This window comes from Anguilla rostrata, chromosome 7 (genome assembly GCF_018555375.3).
Source record: "Anguilla rostrata isolate EN2019 chromosome 7, ASM1855537v3, whole genome shotgun sequence".
Classification (NCBI taxonomy): Eukaryota; Metazoa; Chordata; class Actinopteri; order Anguilliformes; family Anguillidae; genus Anguilla; species Anguilla rostrata.
The window spans coordinates 53,480,759-53,497,258 of NC_057939.1; the positions used below are offsets into that span (position 1 = coordinate 53,480,759).

The 16,500-nt window shown below is 42.3% G+C and overlaps 2 protein-coding genes across 6 annotated transcripts; one reads left to right on the forward strand and one right to left on the reverse strand.

Moving 5' to 3' along the window:
* Positions 1-38: 38 nt before the first annotated feature.
* Positions 39-6,257, reverse strand: neil3 (nei-like DNA glycosylase 3). Its single transcript, XM_064345161.1, has 10 exons — positions 5,992-6,257; positions 5,578-5,687; positions 5,196-5,330; positions 4,500-4,713; positions 4,271-4,345; positions 3,520-3,686; positions 2,510-2,679; positions 1,713-2,136; positions 1,083-1,257; positions 39-508 (listed from the first exon to the last, which is right to left on the reverse strand). Exons 1-10 carry the CDS (start codon positions 6,094-6,096, stop codon positions 326-328), a joined length of 1,758 nt encoding a protein of 585 aa, XP_064201231.1. The 5' UTR covers positions 6,097-6,257; the 3' UTR covers positions 39-325.
* A 2,512-nt stretch (positions 6,258-8,769) lies between these two features.
* Positions 8,770-16,463, forward strand: LOC135260047 (ankyrin repeat and SOCS box protein 5-like). 5 transcript variants are annotated; one of them, XM_064345171.1, is made up of 8 exons: positions 10,399-10,513; positions 11,627-11,710; positions 13,100-13,179; positions 13,345-13,452; positions 13,884-14,034; positions 14,250-14,384; positions 15,153-15,344; positions 15,721-16,463. In XM_064345171.1, exons 2-8 carry the CDS (start codon positions 11,635-11,637, stop codon positions 15,846-15,848), a joined length of 870 nt encoding a protein of 289 aa, XP_064201241.1. In that variant the 5' UTR covers positions 10,399-10,513; positions 11,627-11,634; the 3' UTR covers positions 15,849-16,463. The 5 variants fall into 5 exon arrangements, with proteins under 5 accessions (XP_064201238.1, XP_064201240.1, XP_064201236.1 ...); XM_064345168.1 differs by lacking the exons at positions 10,399-10,513; positions 11,627-11,710 and adding an exon at positions 8,770-9,008; XM_064345166.1 differs by lacking the exon at positions 11,627-11,710 and having other exon boundaries at positions 10,160-10,513; positions 13,001-13,179.
* The last annotated feature ends 37 nt before the right edge of the window (positions 16,464-16,500 follow it).

Sequence of the window (16,500 nt, forward strand, 5' to 3'; positions counted from 1 at the left end):
TCAGACTGGCTAATGATTTTTACACATTATGCAGCCCATTTATACAATTATAAATTTATTAGCGTAATGTAGGTAAAGTGCTGATGGTAGGTACAATATTTACAGTTAGGTTCCATTCCAAAATATCGATTTTTATATGTATACAGTTCAGCACATTAAAAACACAGTACATAAAGCAGACATTTGCAAACACACGTAAGGAATGTGCATACGTTACATATACGACACTAAGACTAGCTGTGGACATACAGCATGCAGTATAAATGAGGGTCAGCAGGAAAAATACCATTCTGGACTGAATCCGACGCTGGGGTTGACGGTTGCCTCAGCAACCAGGGATGATCTTCACTCCGGGGCCTTGCTCCGCCCACTGGAAGAAGTCGCACTGCCCGGCTTTTCCGCGCGGGCAGACGTAGAAGTGGCGTCCGTTGTTGGGCCCGAGCTTCAGCACGGTCCTCATGAGGCAGCGTTTCCCGTGGTTACAGACGGGGAAGTGCAGGTCGGCCCACTGACAGGCAGACAGAGCGCCATTTTAACTTCATCATACCTCCGTCAGGTGTACGCATCAAGGCATGTTACTGTACGTTCCATGAGCTGAGGCCTCCAACACAACTGAACTTATTCATACGTTGCAATTATTTAAACTCTTACACAAGAGTTCTGCCTAATCCAATTTTCCACACATCCATGCAGTGAATTATAATCTAGGGGCTGCCATGTTCAGGAAGGTCCACAAACTACAAACAGTAAAGTGCCTTAAATTTATCTCAAATTTATCAACCTAATTAGAAGTTGCCGTTTATAAATTTCTTACTGCTGCGATAAAATGTATTATTATACAGCTGGCTTGTATCATACTTACAGTACCATACTCATGAACCCCAATCTCATATTTTGTCATATGTGTCATAGTTACCACTGTCATCTATACTGTACCTATTGTTAAAGGGAACACATCCAGTAGATTTGAAAGAGAATGTGGAGTTTTACCAGCAAGTTAACCAAATCCGCAGTCTCCATAATCAATAATGAAAACTCGCTGCTCGCGTGAAAGCATTGTCTGTTTGGACGTTTTTCCTCACCTCAAAAAAGCCGCACTGGGTTTGCTGGGGCAGGGAGCAGGCGTAGAACTGCCGGCCTTTGTTCTCTCCCTCTTTTCGGACCACTCTGAGCACACAGGGGCGCCGGTGAGTGTCGCAGCAGGGGACGCTGGGAAGGGAGGGTCCTCCCACCTCTGGGCTCTTAATCTCAGCGGTCCTGATCGACAGAAACGTTTCTGTTTTTCCTCACAAAGCTGAGACTTTGTTGGCGAACGCACACACCCAAACAGAAGCTACACGTCGGGTGTCACATTTTAGCCTAACCAATCCCCAAAGGGCAGTTCATATTAATAGCATACATGTGAGGCAAGATATTCAGCTGACTTCTGTGTCATCTTTGTAGTCATTTTAATCAATAATTATTGCTTGTGTATAGTGCGCAGACTCCTTCACTGAAAATACCTATGGTTTAAAAGGAGGTAGGCCCAGATCAGGTGAAGTCCTTCATCATGGACCATTTACTTAAAGCTGACTCAGGTGCTACTTTAATAGGACTTCATGCCACATATTTCTTGAAATTCGAGAGGAAAACTGCTCCACGCGATTTACCGCATCCCCCATTTTGTGTCCGTACAGACCTTTACTCGTGGATATAAGCAAGCGCACAGTTACCTTGTGAAGTCACGGTGTCCAGCCGGTGCTTTGTCCTCGGAAAAAGACTCGCGATCAATTCTCATTTTCTTGCTCGGCTGGCGGCAGGGGGCAAAGAATTCCCCGCCGGAGAGAGACGGGCTTTGCGTGCGGGAGGCCGCGAGGCCGTAATCGCTGCTTGCGCCCCCCAGACTGAGGTTCTGTTTATTTAAATCTCTCTCTGAGGCCCCGGAATCCAAGCGGCCGCCCCCGGAACGGAGGGGCGGGGGACTTCTCATCAGGTCGGGCTTTGCGCTCAGATCGCTGAAGATGAGGGTGGAAGTTCCGAACGCCGCTCTCCTATTGAATTTCACTTCCTCCCGCGGTTTGGAGAAGGCGTTGCAGGGGTACTTGATCAAATCTGGGCTAAAAGTGGAGAAATCCTCTTTCATTTGCTCTTTGGGACCTGTGGAGTGAGAATTCGAGTGCAGCGATGCATTAGCATTTAAAGCAGCACAGCCCCAGTCCAGCACTTTACACCATCTGCTTTATTTCCTGGTGGAAATCAAACCTTTCTTATCAGCGGCTGATACTGGATTACTCCCCTCGCCATTACAGTGTTGTAAATAACACTTAGATGAGCAGATGCCCCCAGAATGCATCACCGATGGGGCAACACTGCACCTCTCCCCAACTGCCATCAGTGATGGGGCAACAAAAGGAGAATCAGAGATCTCCCTCAGTGCTGTAAGTTATGGGGTAACAGAATGAGATCACAGCTCTCTGATTGGCTGATCAGGACCACAGAGTACAGATTGCAGCAGCTCTGTGATACTCACGCTGAGGGCGCGGGGTCAGACAGGCATCACATGACCTGCTGCTGGGCTTGTTTATCAGAGTGCAGAGGTCGCAGGCCCACTCCTCCTCTTCCTCCCTGCACACCTCCTCGCTGGTTCCCGAGCCTCGGCTGTGCACCCACCCCACCAAACTGTTCCTGGTCGGGAGCTTGCTTTAATCGTAAAAAAAAACGGAAACAAGGCAACTGAGAATACTGACAGAAAAACAGCTTTAAGTGGCTGATGTGCTTAAAACAAACAGTTGCATGTCTTTTTTTTTTTACTTGATGCTCAATGAATCACGGGAGATCAATGATTAAAAAAACATTTGTAGTAATTCATACAATTAGCACAATCGTTTTGTGGTAATTGTAAGAAACATTTGACACAGTACATTTCCATTCGTTAAAGAAACTCAAAGGCTGATCTTTTCAGCAGGAGAAATCCACAGCAGAGAAACCTCACCTGCATCTGAGGGTACTTTAAATTCGTGCAGGTAATGAGAATTTTGGGGAACGGATCCAAAACAACAAACACACTTTTGTTATTTCTGTAGCAGCGTTTACCTCACAGACAGTATCTGATTCAGATGAAAGGCTTGCCATGGAAAGTCTGCGCGGTAAACAGAGGCGGCAGAGACCATTTTACCGGGGCGCGTTCAATTAAAAATTCAAAAACCGGCCCGGTTAATGCAATTCGGGATTTGCCGCAGAGGCCCCCCGAAAGCCTCTCTCAACAAAAGCAGGAGGGAGTAAAGCTCGCGTCCCGCGCGCGCGGCGTGCCAGCTCATCCCGCAGTCGCGCCGCCGTTCCAGCGGACCGCAGACGCGCGGGGGGGGGAGGACTGTAATCCGCCGACAACGCGCCTCGCCATCCGCGGCGGAATAAGCGGCACCAGTCTGTCCGATAAGCCGGTAATGCCGCGTAAACACCGCCTTATTTGAGAGGCGTGCGATAACAGAAACGGGGGAGGGGGGGGGGGAGGGGGGGAAGAGGCGAAACGGCACGTTTTACCGAACATTAACCTGGCCCGCGTCCCCGCTCTGACAGCGCTGGCAGAAATACGTCATCCGCCCGTCCTCTCCAAGTCGACAGACGGCGATCCTCCCGGCGCACTGACCGCAGTTCGGCCGCTTGTACACTTTGCAGTGTTTGTGAAGCGGAGATCCGGCTTTACGGCACTGGAGGGAGGGAATGAAGAACAAAAGAACAGGAAAAAAAAGAAAAGAATTAGAGAGACGAATCAGAATTATTTATAGTGTACTCAGAAAGAATGAGTGCATTGTTTTGCATGAATAGTATTGTCCATAGGCTCAGACAGACAAACTCTAAATTGACTGTACTATGACAAGTGTTCAATATTAGGCTTAAGTACCACTTAAATCAATGTCCCTTTAGTCTTCAGAAACACAGATAAATGAGCGAAATCCTCGTTCCTCAGTTTTCGCAAGTGCACACTGTGACTGAACACACAGGAGGATGCAGATATCACATTAATAGGATAAAAATGTTTTACCAGTGACCATGTTATTCTCACTTATATCATATTCACAATGTTAAGATGTAATTTCAGACTACAGAATTTAAAAGCACGCCAATTTTTCTCCTTCAGAGTACTGCCTATATTTGCCTATATCCAGAGTACTGCCTATATAGGCAATAGGTCAAACGAATAAACTACTCCGATACAACAACGTAAGGGATGGAACTTCAGGACCGCTGTGTTGGGTTCGCTCGAAATGACTTGGGTCAAACTGACGTGCACCTTGTAAAACAGGAGAGTGAAATCGCGCGTCATCTTCACCAGATGATGGATCTGCACGTCTGTCAGCTGGTTGACCTGAGGAAAGGTAACATCGAATTTGAGAGGGGAAAACAGAGAATAAGTCCATATTCTATGATGCTTTCCTTTTATATCGCCACCATAGATACTATACAAATTACAATACTTATTGTTGCATGTCCTATTATCTTGAGAATTTTAAATAAGTTACCTTAACTGCAGGGTTAAGCCCGCTGTCAAACAAAGCTTCGTTTTTAATGATGTTTCCCACACCCGGCAGGACCGATTGGTCTAGGAGGACGTCACACAACATACGACAGCCCTCGTTCTTCACCCGGTCTTCTGCTCGACAGAAGCTGAATTTGGACGAGCAGACATCCAAGCTTTCCATGGCCCTCACTTTGTGTGCACAGTGCTCGGAAAGCCTGAAGAAAAAACCCCCCAAAAAAACCCAAACCAGATTTATTTATTTTCTTCCAGAAGGTTGTAATGACGTGTAATGAAAGATAAAAAAAAAAAAAAACTTTCCTCTAATAGAATACCAAAGGCATCATACATCACAGGATTACATTAACAGCCTTGTTGTATTTTGAGACCAAATGGGGGGGGGGCTATGCATTTTAAATCACAATTCCAACTTTTATCGTGTATTATTGACAAATGTAAAATCATTCCAAATACGCACAAGCTCTGGAAAGCATGTAGCAAACACAAAATCCCCAAATGGCAGAAACTGTGGCAGAAGAAAGTACAAGAGCCGATTGTTGTATTAGCTGTTGTCTGATTTCCCTGATGAGAAACCAGGGGGAAAAAATTACTTGGTCCAACCTTTTCGTGCTACATTCCATTAGCAAAAGGTGGAAGATTACAACTGCATCAACAGAGTTTGACAAAAAAAAATAGTCACCTGATCTCCACAGTTGAGTCGAAAAAGCGAATGGTATCGCTGGTCAGTCGGACCTCCAGCGTAGGGGGCGTACCCTTCCCAGGTTCCCTGTCACATTGGTTTATTCTCATTGAGCCATTCATACCAAAATGAACTCTGAAATGAAGAGTTAACACAGATGCAGCTTAAGGCCTATAGCCTGGCAGTCAATAGTCTGTGCAGATTGACACCAGTGGTCCACAGCATCTGGAAATTAATGGTTTTGTACCACTGGTGTAGGGTGGGCAGAGGTAGGCTATATCAGATTACTGTGGTGTAAGGACAAGACACAGGTCACAGCTGGGTGTATGCAGACATATCACAGTATCACCCAATCATTCTTGTTTGTTGATTCATTACTTACCTCAGAGCTCTTTGGCCAAAAAACAAGAACAGTTCTTTTCCCAGCGTCTCCACACCAGCGTACTGGCATCCGACGAATGCCTGGAACGGGTTTGTTCGAGGCTCATTTTCCTGAGGAAGAAAAAAAGGTTTTGTTTTTCCCCTTACCCTTCAGAATTTTCTTCCAAATTCCTGAGTTTCCAATAAACACGATTACACAAACACGAGTCAACTGCCGTTGCGTCAAATCTTGAGTCCAGTCAACGTATGTCAGTGTAAAATGTAAAACTAGCTCATGTAATCTAGCTAGTTAGCGAGCTACCAAACGTAGGCTAATAAACTTTTTAATATATATATATAGATACAACTCTTTTTTACCAGCTACTTTTGTGAAAATGCATTATTTTCCCCCACTTTCAGAGCTAACCTAACTTACTTGTGTTGGCATTGTTGATCCACGAATTTCTACAACTTTCTGTCCCATTTTCACTCTTGAACGTATCTTTTCTCCATTCAAAGTGCATCCCGGTCCTTCTACCATTATGGTGCCAGAAGGATCACAGTATGGTAGCCCAAGTAATGTGAAATAAGTAGAACTAAATCCTGGTTTATTATACCGCTGATAAATTACAAAAGTCAAAACAAGCGTTCGGTTTAGCTGACCGAACTCTCTGACGTTACCCGCCTTATATTTGAAAGTTATGCCTGCGCCAGAAAATACTGAACAAGGAGGCTTCCTGTTTCTGCCAAGAGGTTCCGGTGAGGTATATCTATTTTATGATGTGTATTGAGTTCCGGTAATAAGAGGTGTAGATGCTGAGACATATTTTAATGCAGCTATTTTATTTGGGAAACTATTATAGGGGATCCATTGAATAAATGCCATCATGTGGTAAAATCGTATAAATAATGGTAAACATGTACAATTTAAATAAGACATACGACACTATAGAACCACATATGAACATTCTATGTTCTTAATGAAGCCACTTACACGAACATAAAAATGACAAAGCGATTTTATGTTACCTGCCTTAAAAGCAAAAACAGCTACAGTCTTAGATCCCACAAGTGCACAAAAAAGGGTCATCCAAAATCAATGTAGTCATTGCACTAACCCTAGCCCTGGCTCCTACAACCCGAATCCTTTGTCAGCTCTAATATGACTCTAATAATAAGCAAAACTGAAATTTGTACAACAGTCATGATCATTTCCCACTTAAAAGTAGTCTACTAAAAGGGGACATACTTTGTTGTCTGCGGTTTTACAATGGACTTTTTATTTGAAATCCTTTCTGAAGTTGCTTAATTAAACCACGCAACCAAAAATACACTCCATCTGCCCTACAATCTGTGCAAAGATTAAAGGCATGGGGTTTGTGATATAACATTAGAGAATGTTTTCCTTTTAAGTAGGCTTAATGTTAATTATTAATATGAAGAATAAACTTATTTTACTAATTCAGACTATAGCTTTTGGCAAAACCTTTACATTTTTGATATTAATTTTCATTTTTTAAATTAATTATTTAAGATCATTCTTTAGATCAGATCAGAATGGCTTTTTTCATCATCGGTAATGAAGTCAGATATCATTTCATTTGCATTGGACTAAATTTTTTTCTTCTCCAAAAAAGATTTCAAATCTAGTTTTGTAGAATGTGGTTATTTCTTGATTGTTAAACCTACTAATTACCAAGAACTTCACCCCTAATTAGGTTTGAATACATTTGAGGGTTTTTGCATTTCATGTAATTATTCCCCAGTTGCTTCTGATGCTTTTTATTTTTGTAGATGCCCCCATTATCCAAAGTAACACTTTACTATTATGTAATATTAAATATCAAAATGTTTTTTCAATTATGAAACCTTGTCACTTTATTATAAGAAAAAAATGTTATAAAAATAATCTTGATGACATAGGAACCTTGCGTAATATATCCTATTGTTATATATGAGTTAATGTTTTACGAATATGTTCTAGAATTAATATTTAGATTAATAATGGTGTGTTTAGAACACATACCACAGCATATATCCAATCTTCTGCTAAAGTTCTAAAATAATAATTATTATTATAATTCCGGTCCTCTGTCCCAATTATTCATTTTCCCAATCGGCTTTAATTGCAACGCAAAACTCATACAGGCAGAACTTTGCTGACCCCTGCTGGTGAAATTATATTCAAGACCACTTTCTTTCAAATTAACTTTCACTCGTGCCTGGGAGCAGAAGAAAAGTCAATTGAGAAAGCGTGTCCATAAGGACACGTGGCCAACAGCTTAGATATGCTTAATCTGACAAAACAATAAATACATGAAATTAAATATAACACAAGAAATAGAACAAAAAAGATCTCACTGTGGTCACTATTGGATTGGTCAAAAATCTCAATTTTGTTTCGTATTAAGGCATGGTGTAGTAACCCTTTTGAAATACTTTTTTGATACAGTATTTTTAGGTTTTTATCTCACAATTGTCACTAAAATACAGAGGCACATCTTGCACAAGGACAAGAAATAATAAATTGATTTGCACATGGCTGACCTGTAGCACTACGCCCATTTTCCCTTCAGATAATGCATTGCTAAAAGTTGTCGCACAGTGCCATCTACTGGTGATAGTTGGTAAGGAGATAACTTCGTGTTTCCGGAGAAAGTTGTTTTCCCATAAATGAGCAGGAACATTTATTTAAATAAATGCATTTGCTTTTAAAAATGTTACTGTTATGTTTTCTGAAATGTTTTGTATGTCTGGGGCACAGAAGTAACTGAAGAGGTACAATTAGCCATTAATTAGGGAGGAAAGAAACCGGCCCGGTTTAAACTCTTGGCATATTTGGCAATGATTTCCTTCTTCAGTGTCAATCTTCTTCAGTAGATTTAATAGTTATATCTTATCCAAGTGTGCCAAGATCAGAACCTGCATACATTCCAGATTGTTTTTATTTACTGTTTATCATAATTTTAAAATTTTGGGAATTACTGTGAGAAAAGAGCCTAGCCTACACTTGAAACTAGATTTGGCACTTAATGACAAATATTACTAGTTGTCCGTGAATGACAACTGTGTACCATACACTTCGTGTGAGCCCATTATAATGATGCATGGGGCTGCTGTGCTTGGACAGGTACATTTACAGCAGCGGGGTTCCTAGTTTGGAACCTCTCGTCGCTAAGGGAATGTCGGGACAGTGCATGTGATCCCTTCGACACATCACAGCCTCATTCCGAAACGTTCACAGCGAGTGGGCAGCAGCAATGACTGACTTAGAGAGCAGGCCTTTTGCCGTGCAGCTGTCCAACGTTTACCTCACCATATTGGCACTGTTCTGCTTCAAGCTCTTTGTGAAGATAACCCTCAACTTGCTCACGTACTTCTACATCATCAGGGGGAACCGCAAGGAAGCGGCAAGGATTTCCGCCGAGTTCTACGATTTCGGTCAAGGACAGAGTGAGTGCGTTTCTCTGAACTGTGTGTACATGACCACGGGGTCTCAGAAAGGTCAATGGGCATGCTGTGCAGCTGTTGTGTTTGAGTTTTATGAAAACCATCACCCTAATTTTCAGTCAGTTTTCTCATTTTCAGATCATTTTGTGCACGTAAACATGTCTTCTATGGGGAACTTGATTTTTGCATTGGACAGATTACTACTATAAACTGTATTTAGGCTACATGGCAGGCTGCAATTTGATCGGTTAATGTGAAGGCTTTTCACAGTTCTACCATACTATTATATGGCATCGTTTGACAACAGCTTCTCCCCTGTCTACTCTCTGTATGTCAGTGTACAAAGATTTTTATACTTACTGGTTTAGATATGCTTATACTTGTAAGCGTTTAATCTAATCTAATCTTTCGTATTTTTTTACATTTGTGTACTTTTGCAAGTGCAAAATAATGATCAACATGACGCATCTTACATAAATGTTGAGGACTGTTCTATACTAATACAATGGAAGCAGTTTAAAAAGTACATTTGCCAGTGAACAGGTTTTGGTGGCCTTTCTGATGAAAGTGAAAAATGAAAGTGCTTTTGAAGGGCACAGAACGCACAGATTAATTTGCAATCCATTCTGGACAATGTTTTGCCACTAAATTATACCATTAAATATGAATTCTCCTAAAGAAAGTACAGGGTATCAAACTGTGAAATAGGAATGTTATTCTTAAAATTGAGAACCTATTTTAGCTAAAGATAATCCACTTTATGAGGCCGTCTCTCTCATTCTTTGCCTTCCTCAAAAGCAGGCCCCAGAACTGCTTTATGGTTCAGATGCCTTCCTCATCCTCTCAGCATAAAGAACAATGAAAATCTTAGAGCGCTATTGGGTGAGCTGAGGATTCGTTCGAGCGTATCAAACAGATTTTGAAACGTCTGGATGGTAGAGCTGTGTCTTAAGTTAGGTAATTAAATCAGTTACAACTGAACACTCAGCTGTCCCTGCCCCCTCAGCTGCATTATCATGACATCATGTTGCTATGGAAATGCGTGGGGGCAATCCAAGTCATGGAAGTGTTGATTGGTAATGTGAAAAGTGACAACACCAGGCGAGAGCTTAATGTTTAAGTCCTTTTCAAAAGTTTGGGAGCTCTAGCCACTGTTTCTAGTTTAAATGCCGGTGCAAGTTGACTTTTAGCCGGATTTATAAATAGGCCGGTGCTATGTGATCCCTTTCCCATCCCCCATACCGTCCCCTTCAACTCTTCACACTCCTGCAATTCACCGGCACCGGATCTGCTGTCAACGGCAACAGTCAGGCAGCCAATCAGGGAGCACCCCCAGCTCCACTCTCGCACTGCCAAGGGTTTAATTAAGCGCTAGCTTCTTCAAAACATGCCTCAGGTGCCAGCCACAGAAAGCAGTGAGCTAGAGAACACATCAAGGAAGCGCGCCCTAGAAAATACAGAGGACTTTCCTTCAAAAAAGAAATCTTGGGGCATCCTAACTAGTCAAGGTCAGTGCTATATTTGCGCAACCCCCAAAATCAATTCCTCCTCTTCTGTACTGAACCTGAGACTATAGTAATGTTCCTGATAAATGTTGCAATAACTTGTTTGTGAATATATCTGTATATCAATTATGTTTGTATTTTCAACTTAAACGCAAATAAACTATATACCATATACCAGTTTACTGTATGGGTGTAAACATCAAACATGTCAAAAGCCTTTGTGCTGCTCATGTCACTGTCATTTTTCCTGGGCATTACTGCAAGATTGGTTGCATGAAACCTGGAGACATGGATATCAAAGAATATAGATTATTATAGCTTATCTCTGGTAATATTTTATGTGTTCTCGGTATATAAATTCCCGAGTTCCCAAGAACACCAGATGGCTCTCTGGGAAATATCTGTCTAAATATAGCCTCCATGGACAAAGCTATTTGCAAGCTTGTGAAAGTCATTACTGGTTTGAAGAAAATGCTTGAATTTCATTATGTTTTCTTTTTGTGGGAGTACCGTAAGAACACTGTTATTCTGTAATTCTTTGAAAAGATTACTGAATAAGTAAAATACTTCACATCCAATGGTGCTTCACTATGTTTTCAGTAATACACTTACATCCTTTATATCTTCTGCTGATAAGTGCTAATTACAATTTCCTATTTAATAATTTGGCAGATGCTTGTAGCAAAGAAACTAATGAAAAGTGCCTTCACCACAGTAAGCAAACACCACTACAGCTATAGAGCAAAACACCACCACAACTAGTTGCTAATGCTGAGCAGACCCCTTTCCTTTTAGCATTTCACCTCACTGAAATAATGCATGTAAGCAAATTATACAGAATGCAATCACGGATAGTTTGTTTTCTAATACTAGGCTTCGGGGTTTTGCAACGCTCCTAGTGTAATCAGTGTACTCCCACCGATCCTTACGCGCTGTAGTAAAGAACAGAAGTGTGCCTACATGATCGGAGTTAAACGTGATAATTGGGTGCAAATTAGATTTGGCATCCGATAAAAAAAACAAACTCGACGGGGGGACAGTGACACAAGAGCGGGCCGAGAGACTGGGAGTCTCAGAGACTCAGGGGCTATACTTAGCGCTGTCCTCTGTCACCAGTCTTATAGATGAGTGAAGAGGAGGAGGATGATGATGATAGAACAGTCTGGAACGCTTCGGCAGTTATTCTGGATATTGACTCAGGTGTGTACTGTACTGTACGTTGTACATTAAACACTCTGTGAGGTCCCAGCTGTCTGCAAACGGTGCCAAACAGACACACCAGGGAACCCATACTGCTGTTCTACCTTCTGTTACATTGGGATTGTGCAAAGTAATTCTATGGCTTTTCTTTTTTTGAACGAGGAAATAGAGCCGTAAATGTGGTGGTCCAAAATCTATTTCCACAGGTAATATGCTGCAGCACAGAACAGAAATTGTACTTTAACACTGTATAAATTCATTTTCATTTGCATTTGCTGAAAGTCATTCACTGAAAACCTAAAAATACCCTTGATTTTTCTTGAAAGACTATACATGGGGGGACTATTAATGTATTGCCATATTCATTCCATTTCCCAGCATAAGGAAAGCACAAATGGGATCATCTCTTGATAATTCTGGTTCTCTTTCTTGCTTTTCATCTGGCTTGATATTGAACAGCTTAAATGTTGTGGTCAGCTCAATTACCTCTCAGACTGGTATGAAAGATCAATTAATCAACTTTACACCAAAGAAATATTCACCTACTGTATATAGTATCAAAAACCTGTATTTTACTTTATTCAAAAGATTAGAGGCATAACAAATTGAAAGATAATTTTATGTTCTAATAAAGATGTTTCAGTTGAAGGGACTCCAATTTTGAAAGCGGGGGAATGGTGTTTTGTTAGGTGGGTAATTATCTATTTAACAAAGATCTATCAACACAAATTACATTGTCACTGCGGAAATAATTGTGACAAACTGAACCAATTAGCATGATGTAAAAGATGTATAGTCATACAAAGGAAAATATTCTGGGGAAGCTAGACTGTATTTATAATTGCTGATCAAGATTCACTGTAAGCAGCTGACTTGTAACTAGTCTTTCTCCCAGCAGGGAATAGACTTAATGATGCATCATCAGCTTCTCTGGGTTAGTTTCCCCCCCAAACCATCCCTGATTTCCTCATCCCTTTCATGATAAAATATATGCAAAGGATAATACCCCCATCTGCTCATTAACCCAGAATGGTAAACGCTTGAGTTCAGTAATAACAGGGAGGCAGCCAGTGAAATGACATCACGGGCATTTACCTGAAATAGAGTCCATTGCACCGTGATGCAAAATAGTGGAAGTCTAATGTTATTTGATTGGTTCCCTGTAAAAATAACCCTGCAGAACTCCACCCTCTGCGGCAGGTTGTTGATGACATCAGGGCATTCTTTTCCAAAGAAGCACTGTGACTGTAATCATAGATCACTCACAAAGCGATGTGTGTTGTTTTCCAGTGGGGTTTGACAGGGTGGACACACTCGATGTTCCTTGCTGTGTTTTAGCGGGCAGCTGTTACCTGCGAGCGGGGCTGAGGTGTGTGCTCTGTGTCACAGGGTCATGGGCGGACCGCTCCCCCCTCCACGAGGCCGCGGCCCGAGGGCGTCTCCTCACGCTGAGACACCTGATCTCTCAGGTGGGCCGTCACCTGAGTCACAAAAAACACACCTGACATTTTCATCTGTATTCACAATCAGATAGACTGTGGCTTTTTGGAATTAAACGAATGCATAATTAAATGCGTATTATGGTAGAAGAAGAAAAACATAGACTGAAAGAGATGTTGCGTTTGTCACTACAGGGGTACAATGTGGACGTGCGCACCATTGACCATGTGACTCCACTCCATGAGGCCTGTCTTGCAGACCATGTGGCCTGTGCCAGGACTCTCATTGATGCCGGTGCAAATGTAAGCGTCTTCAAAATATACTGCTTGCTGACTGCGGCACTGTGGTCACTCAACCTAACCCTTTTCGCTAGGCGTTGAGGAAAGTCGTAAACAACCTACAGGACGACAGAGCTCCAGGAACAGGGTTGGTTACCACTGCTCTAGAATATGGCAAGTGCATGTACAATGCATATAATGCTCAACATGTACAATGGTGTGTGTGTGTATGTGTGCGTGCATGCATTTTTGTAAAATGAAATGAAAACTCTACGCTATAGGAAGATGCATTTATTAACTTCTGCCAAAATGAATGGCATAAGCTATACTCCAGTGCACGTATATAATTCCTTTAAAATTCATTTTAAATATGATGCGCTGTGCAGCGTGCTGAGTGGCCAGTGCTTACCGGGGAGTGAAACGCGGTACCGTGCTAACGTGCTAATGTCTCCCAGGTTAATGCCACCACCATCGACGGGGTGACCCCTCTGTTCAACTCCTGCATGGCGGGCAGCGCCACGTGCGCAGAGATACTCCTGGAAAACGGCGCCAGTCCTCAGACCGCCATATGTCAGCCGTCACCCATCCACGAAGCCACCAGCAAAGGTACATCCACAGCTCACCTCCATTACTCTCTGCATCGTTATTAACCGCCTGCTCACAGACAGATATAAAACACTCAAAAGCTCAAAGTATTGCTATTTGAGATGCAGACTGCACAGAGCATTAATACGTTAAAACAGCAGGCAGTGAGAGAGAGAGCGAGAGCGAGAGAGAGAGAGAGAGTTGTGGCACACCTGTCATGAATCTCTCCTGCTCAGGTAAAAGTGCTTGTGTGGAGGCCCTTGTCACATGGGGGGCTGATGTGGACTATGACATTCCCCACCTGGGAACACCTCTCTTCATCGCTTGTGTGTCCAAACAGCTTCACTGCACCAGGAAGCTGTTGGATAAAGGTAAATACTGCCACAAACGCCCGTTTTCCACATAGATAACTCAAATTGCAAACAGGATATAGGCCATAAAAATTCTAATATTTTCTTCAAATAAAATGAAAAATTGGCTAAGGACTTGCAGTACCATTTTATTTGTATTCTATTTATTAAAATATATATTTATACAGACTTCCTTTGTAAACACTAGGTGTCAGCATGGAGCACACAGAAAGATGAGAGAACACAATACGAAAATATAAACAAACTATTTATTGTAAAGACAGGAAGGAAATCATTGTTGCATAATTCATGTACCGTTCCAGTGGCACTAATTCTCTCTGGGTGACAGGTTTGTGGATTTATTTAATGGGGTGGGTAGAGTATGGGTAGAGTGCCTGATGGTTAAAATATTCAATGAAAACTTAATGGATCGCAATAAAGGAAACATTCAGCACCAAGAAGTGATTCATTTTTGAGAAAATTGAAACCAGGAAAGTGGACTATAGTGTGGTAAAATGTGAATGTAAAACCCAGCCAGCTCATTCTCATAATCACACAATTTATGACTGCGGTCCTGTTTTTGTGGCCCAGAATATACATCTGATCTCCTGGTGCATGTATTAAACGGAAAACAGCTCATGAAATGTTGCAGACAGTGATCAGAAAGCAGACTTGCATAAAAATTGATCAAATATCGCCCATCAAATGGGCAATGTTGGGTGATTTTTAATCAGCCACAAACCTTTATAGCACCTGTCCTGATTCTTTCCTTTTTTCCTCCCCACGCAGGAGCGAACGTGCAGAAGGGGAGATTTCTGGAAACGCCGCTGCACGCGGCGGCGGAGAAGGACTGCGCGGACATCGTGAGGGTGCTGCTGGAGTACGGGGCGGACGTCAACGTGCGGAACCAGGAGCTGAAGCGGCCGGTGGAGTCGGCTCCGCCCAGCAGCCTGGCGGAGGGCTTCCTCCTGCTTTACGAAGGTGCGTCTTTAAAACACGTCCCCCCCCCGCCACAACGGTCACGCGGGGAACCGCATTCTCAATGCAGCCGCAATCGCCTGACAGGGTTGAATGAATGAAATGAATGACAGTCAATGGGCAGCCCAGACCCGGTCTGTTTTTTGAGCCGTGACTTGTTAAAAAATGGCCTAAAAATGGTGAGGATTTGGCAACCGGACCTGGTCACTCATGGACTCCCATTCATTTCTGTGTGCGGGGCCAAGTCAAAGTGAGTTATGTGGGCCATAGCTGGGCCAGGCCCAAACTTGCTGCTATTTGGTCATGTGAGCAACAGGCAGGGTTGAATAACACATGTCTGTCCCCCACCCCACCCCACACCCCCCTGTTTATCCCACAGCCATGCCCCGCCCCCTTTGTCAGCTGTGCCGACTCAGCATCAGAGACTGCATTGGCCAATCCAGACTCCACCTCATTCCACAGCTTCAGCTACCCAACCGCTTGAAGAACTTCCTACAGTACAGATAGAACAGTCAGGCACGGAACAGACTGTCTCTGTGCACTGAACAGCATTTCCTGCACTAAATATATTCAATCCGCCATGTTTCTGTTCATGTCTTTTTTTTTTTTTTACAGTCTGCTGTAACACTCATCACAAAATATCAGTCTACAGCATGTGGATGCATCAAAGTACCCACTGTGTAGTCACAGGTCATATGTGCAGTTGTTTTATACATTGTGACTGTGTTCCCTGTTTGTATGTGCTTATTCCTTGACCTAAGAATAAACATTTTAATTTAATTTCTTTTAGACTGACTTAGCCGTTGGTATTACAATTTTCAATGTCCTCTGACAATTTTGATATCTGAATTACAATTCCTTTTCCAGTAAATGGTCACCTGTCCTCAAAATGTTTCTTTGTATTGTGAGCTAGCAGTTAGTCGTTGCTCTAGGACATTATGGAACTCTAGATAGTAGCATATATTTGTGAATTGTACTACTACTGTCTGTGCTATAAATTAAGTGTGTATTTTACTGTCATTTGAAATTTTCACTATGTACTGTGATTGTACCCATATTATCCAAGTTCTCCTAAATAATGTGAATTGTCAGATAAATAAAATAGCCCTTTAATGCAACAGATATACTGATCCAAATGACATCATCAAATAGCCTAAAA

What these genes read in the sequence shown, in the direction of transcription:
- neil3 (XM_064345161.1), bottom strand. Translation starts at nt 6,096, where the DNA reads ATGGTAGAAGGACCGGGATGCACTTTGAATGGAGAAAAGATACGTTCA. An exon ending in GCGGGCCAGGTTAATGTTCG is followed by an intron (nt 2,680 to 3,519) that starts GTAAAACGTGCC and finishes TTACGATTAAAG; the next exon opens with CAAGCTCCCGACCAGGAACA. An exon ending in CCCAGTGCGGCTTTTTTGAG is followed by an intron (nt 509 to 1,082) that starts GTGAGGAAAAAC and finishes TCTGCCTGTCAG; the next exon opens with TGGGCCGACCTGCACTTCCC.
- LOC135260047 (XM_064345166.1), top strand. Translation starts at nt 10,393, where the DNA reads ATGCCTCAGGTGCCAGCCACAGAAAGCAGTGAGCTAGAGAACACATCA. An exon ending in CCACGAAGCCACCAGCAAAG is followed by an intron (nt 14,035 to 14,249) that starts GTACATCCACAG and finishes TCTCCTGCTCAG; the next exon opens with GTAAAAGTGCTTGTGTGGAG. An exon ending in CAGGAAGCTGTTGGATAAAG is followed by an intron (nt 14,385 to 15,152) that starts GTAAATACTGCC and finishes CTCCCCACGCAG; the next exon opens with GAGCGAACGTGCAGAAGGGG.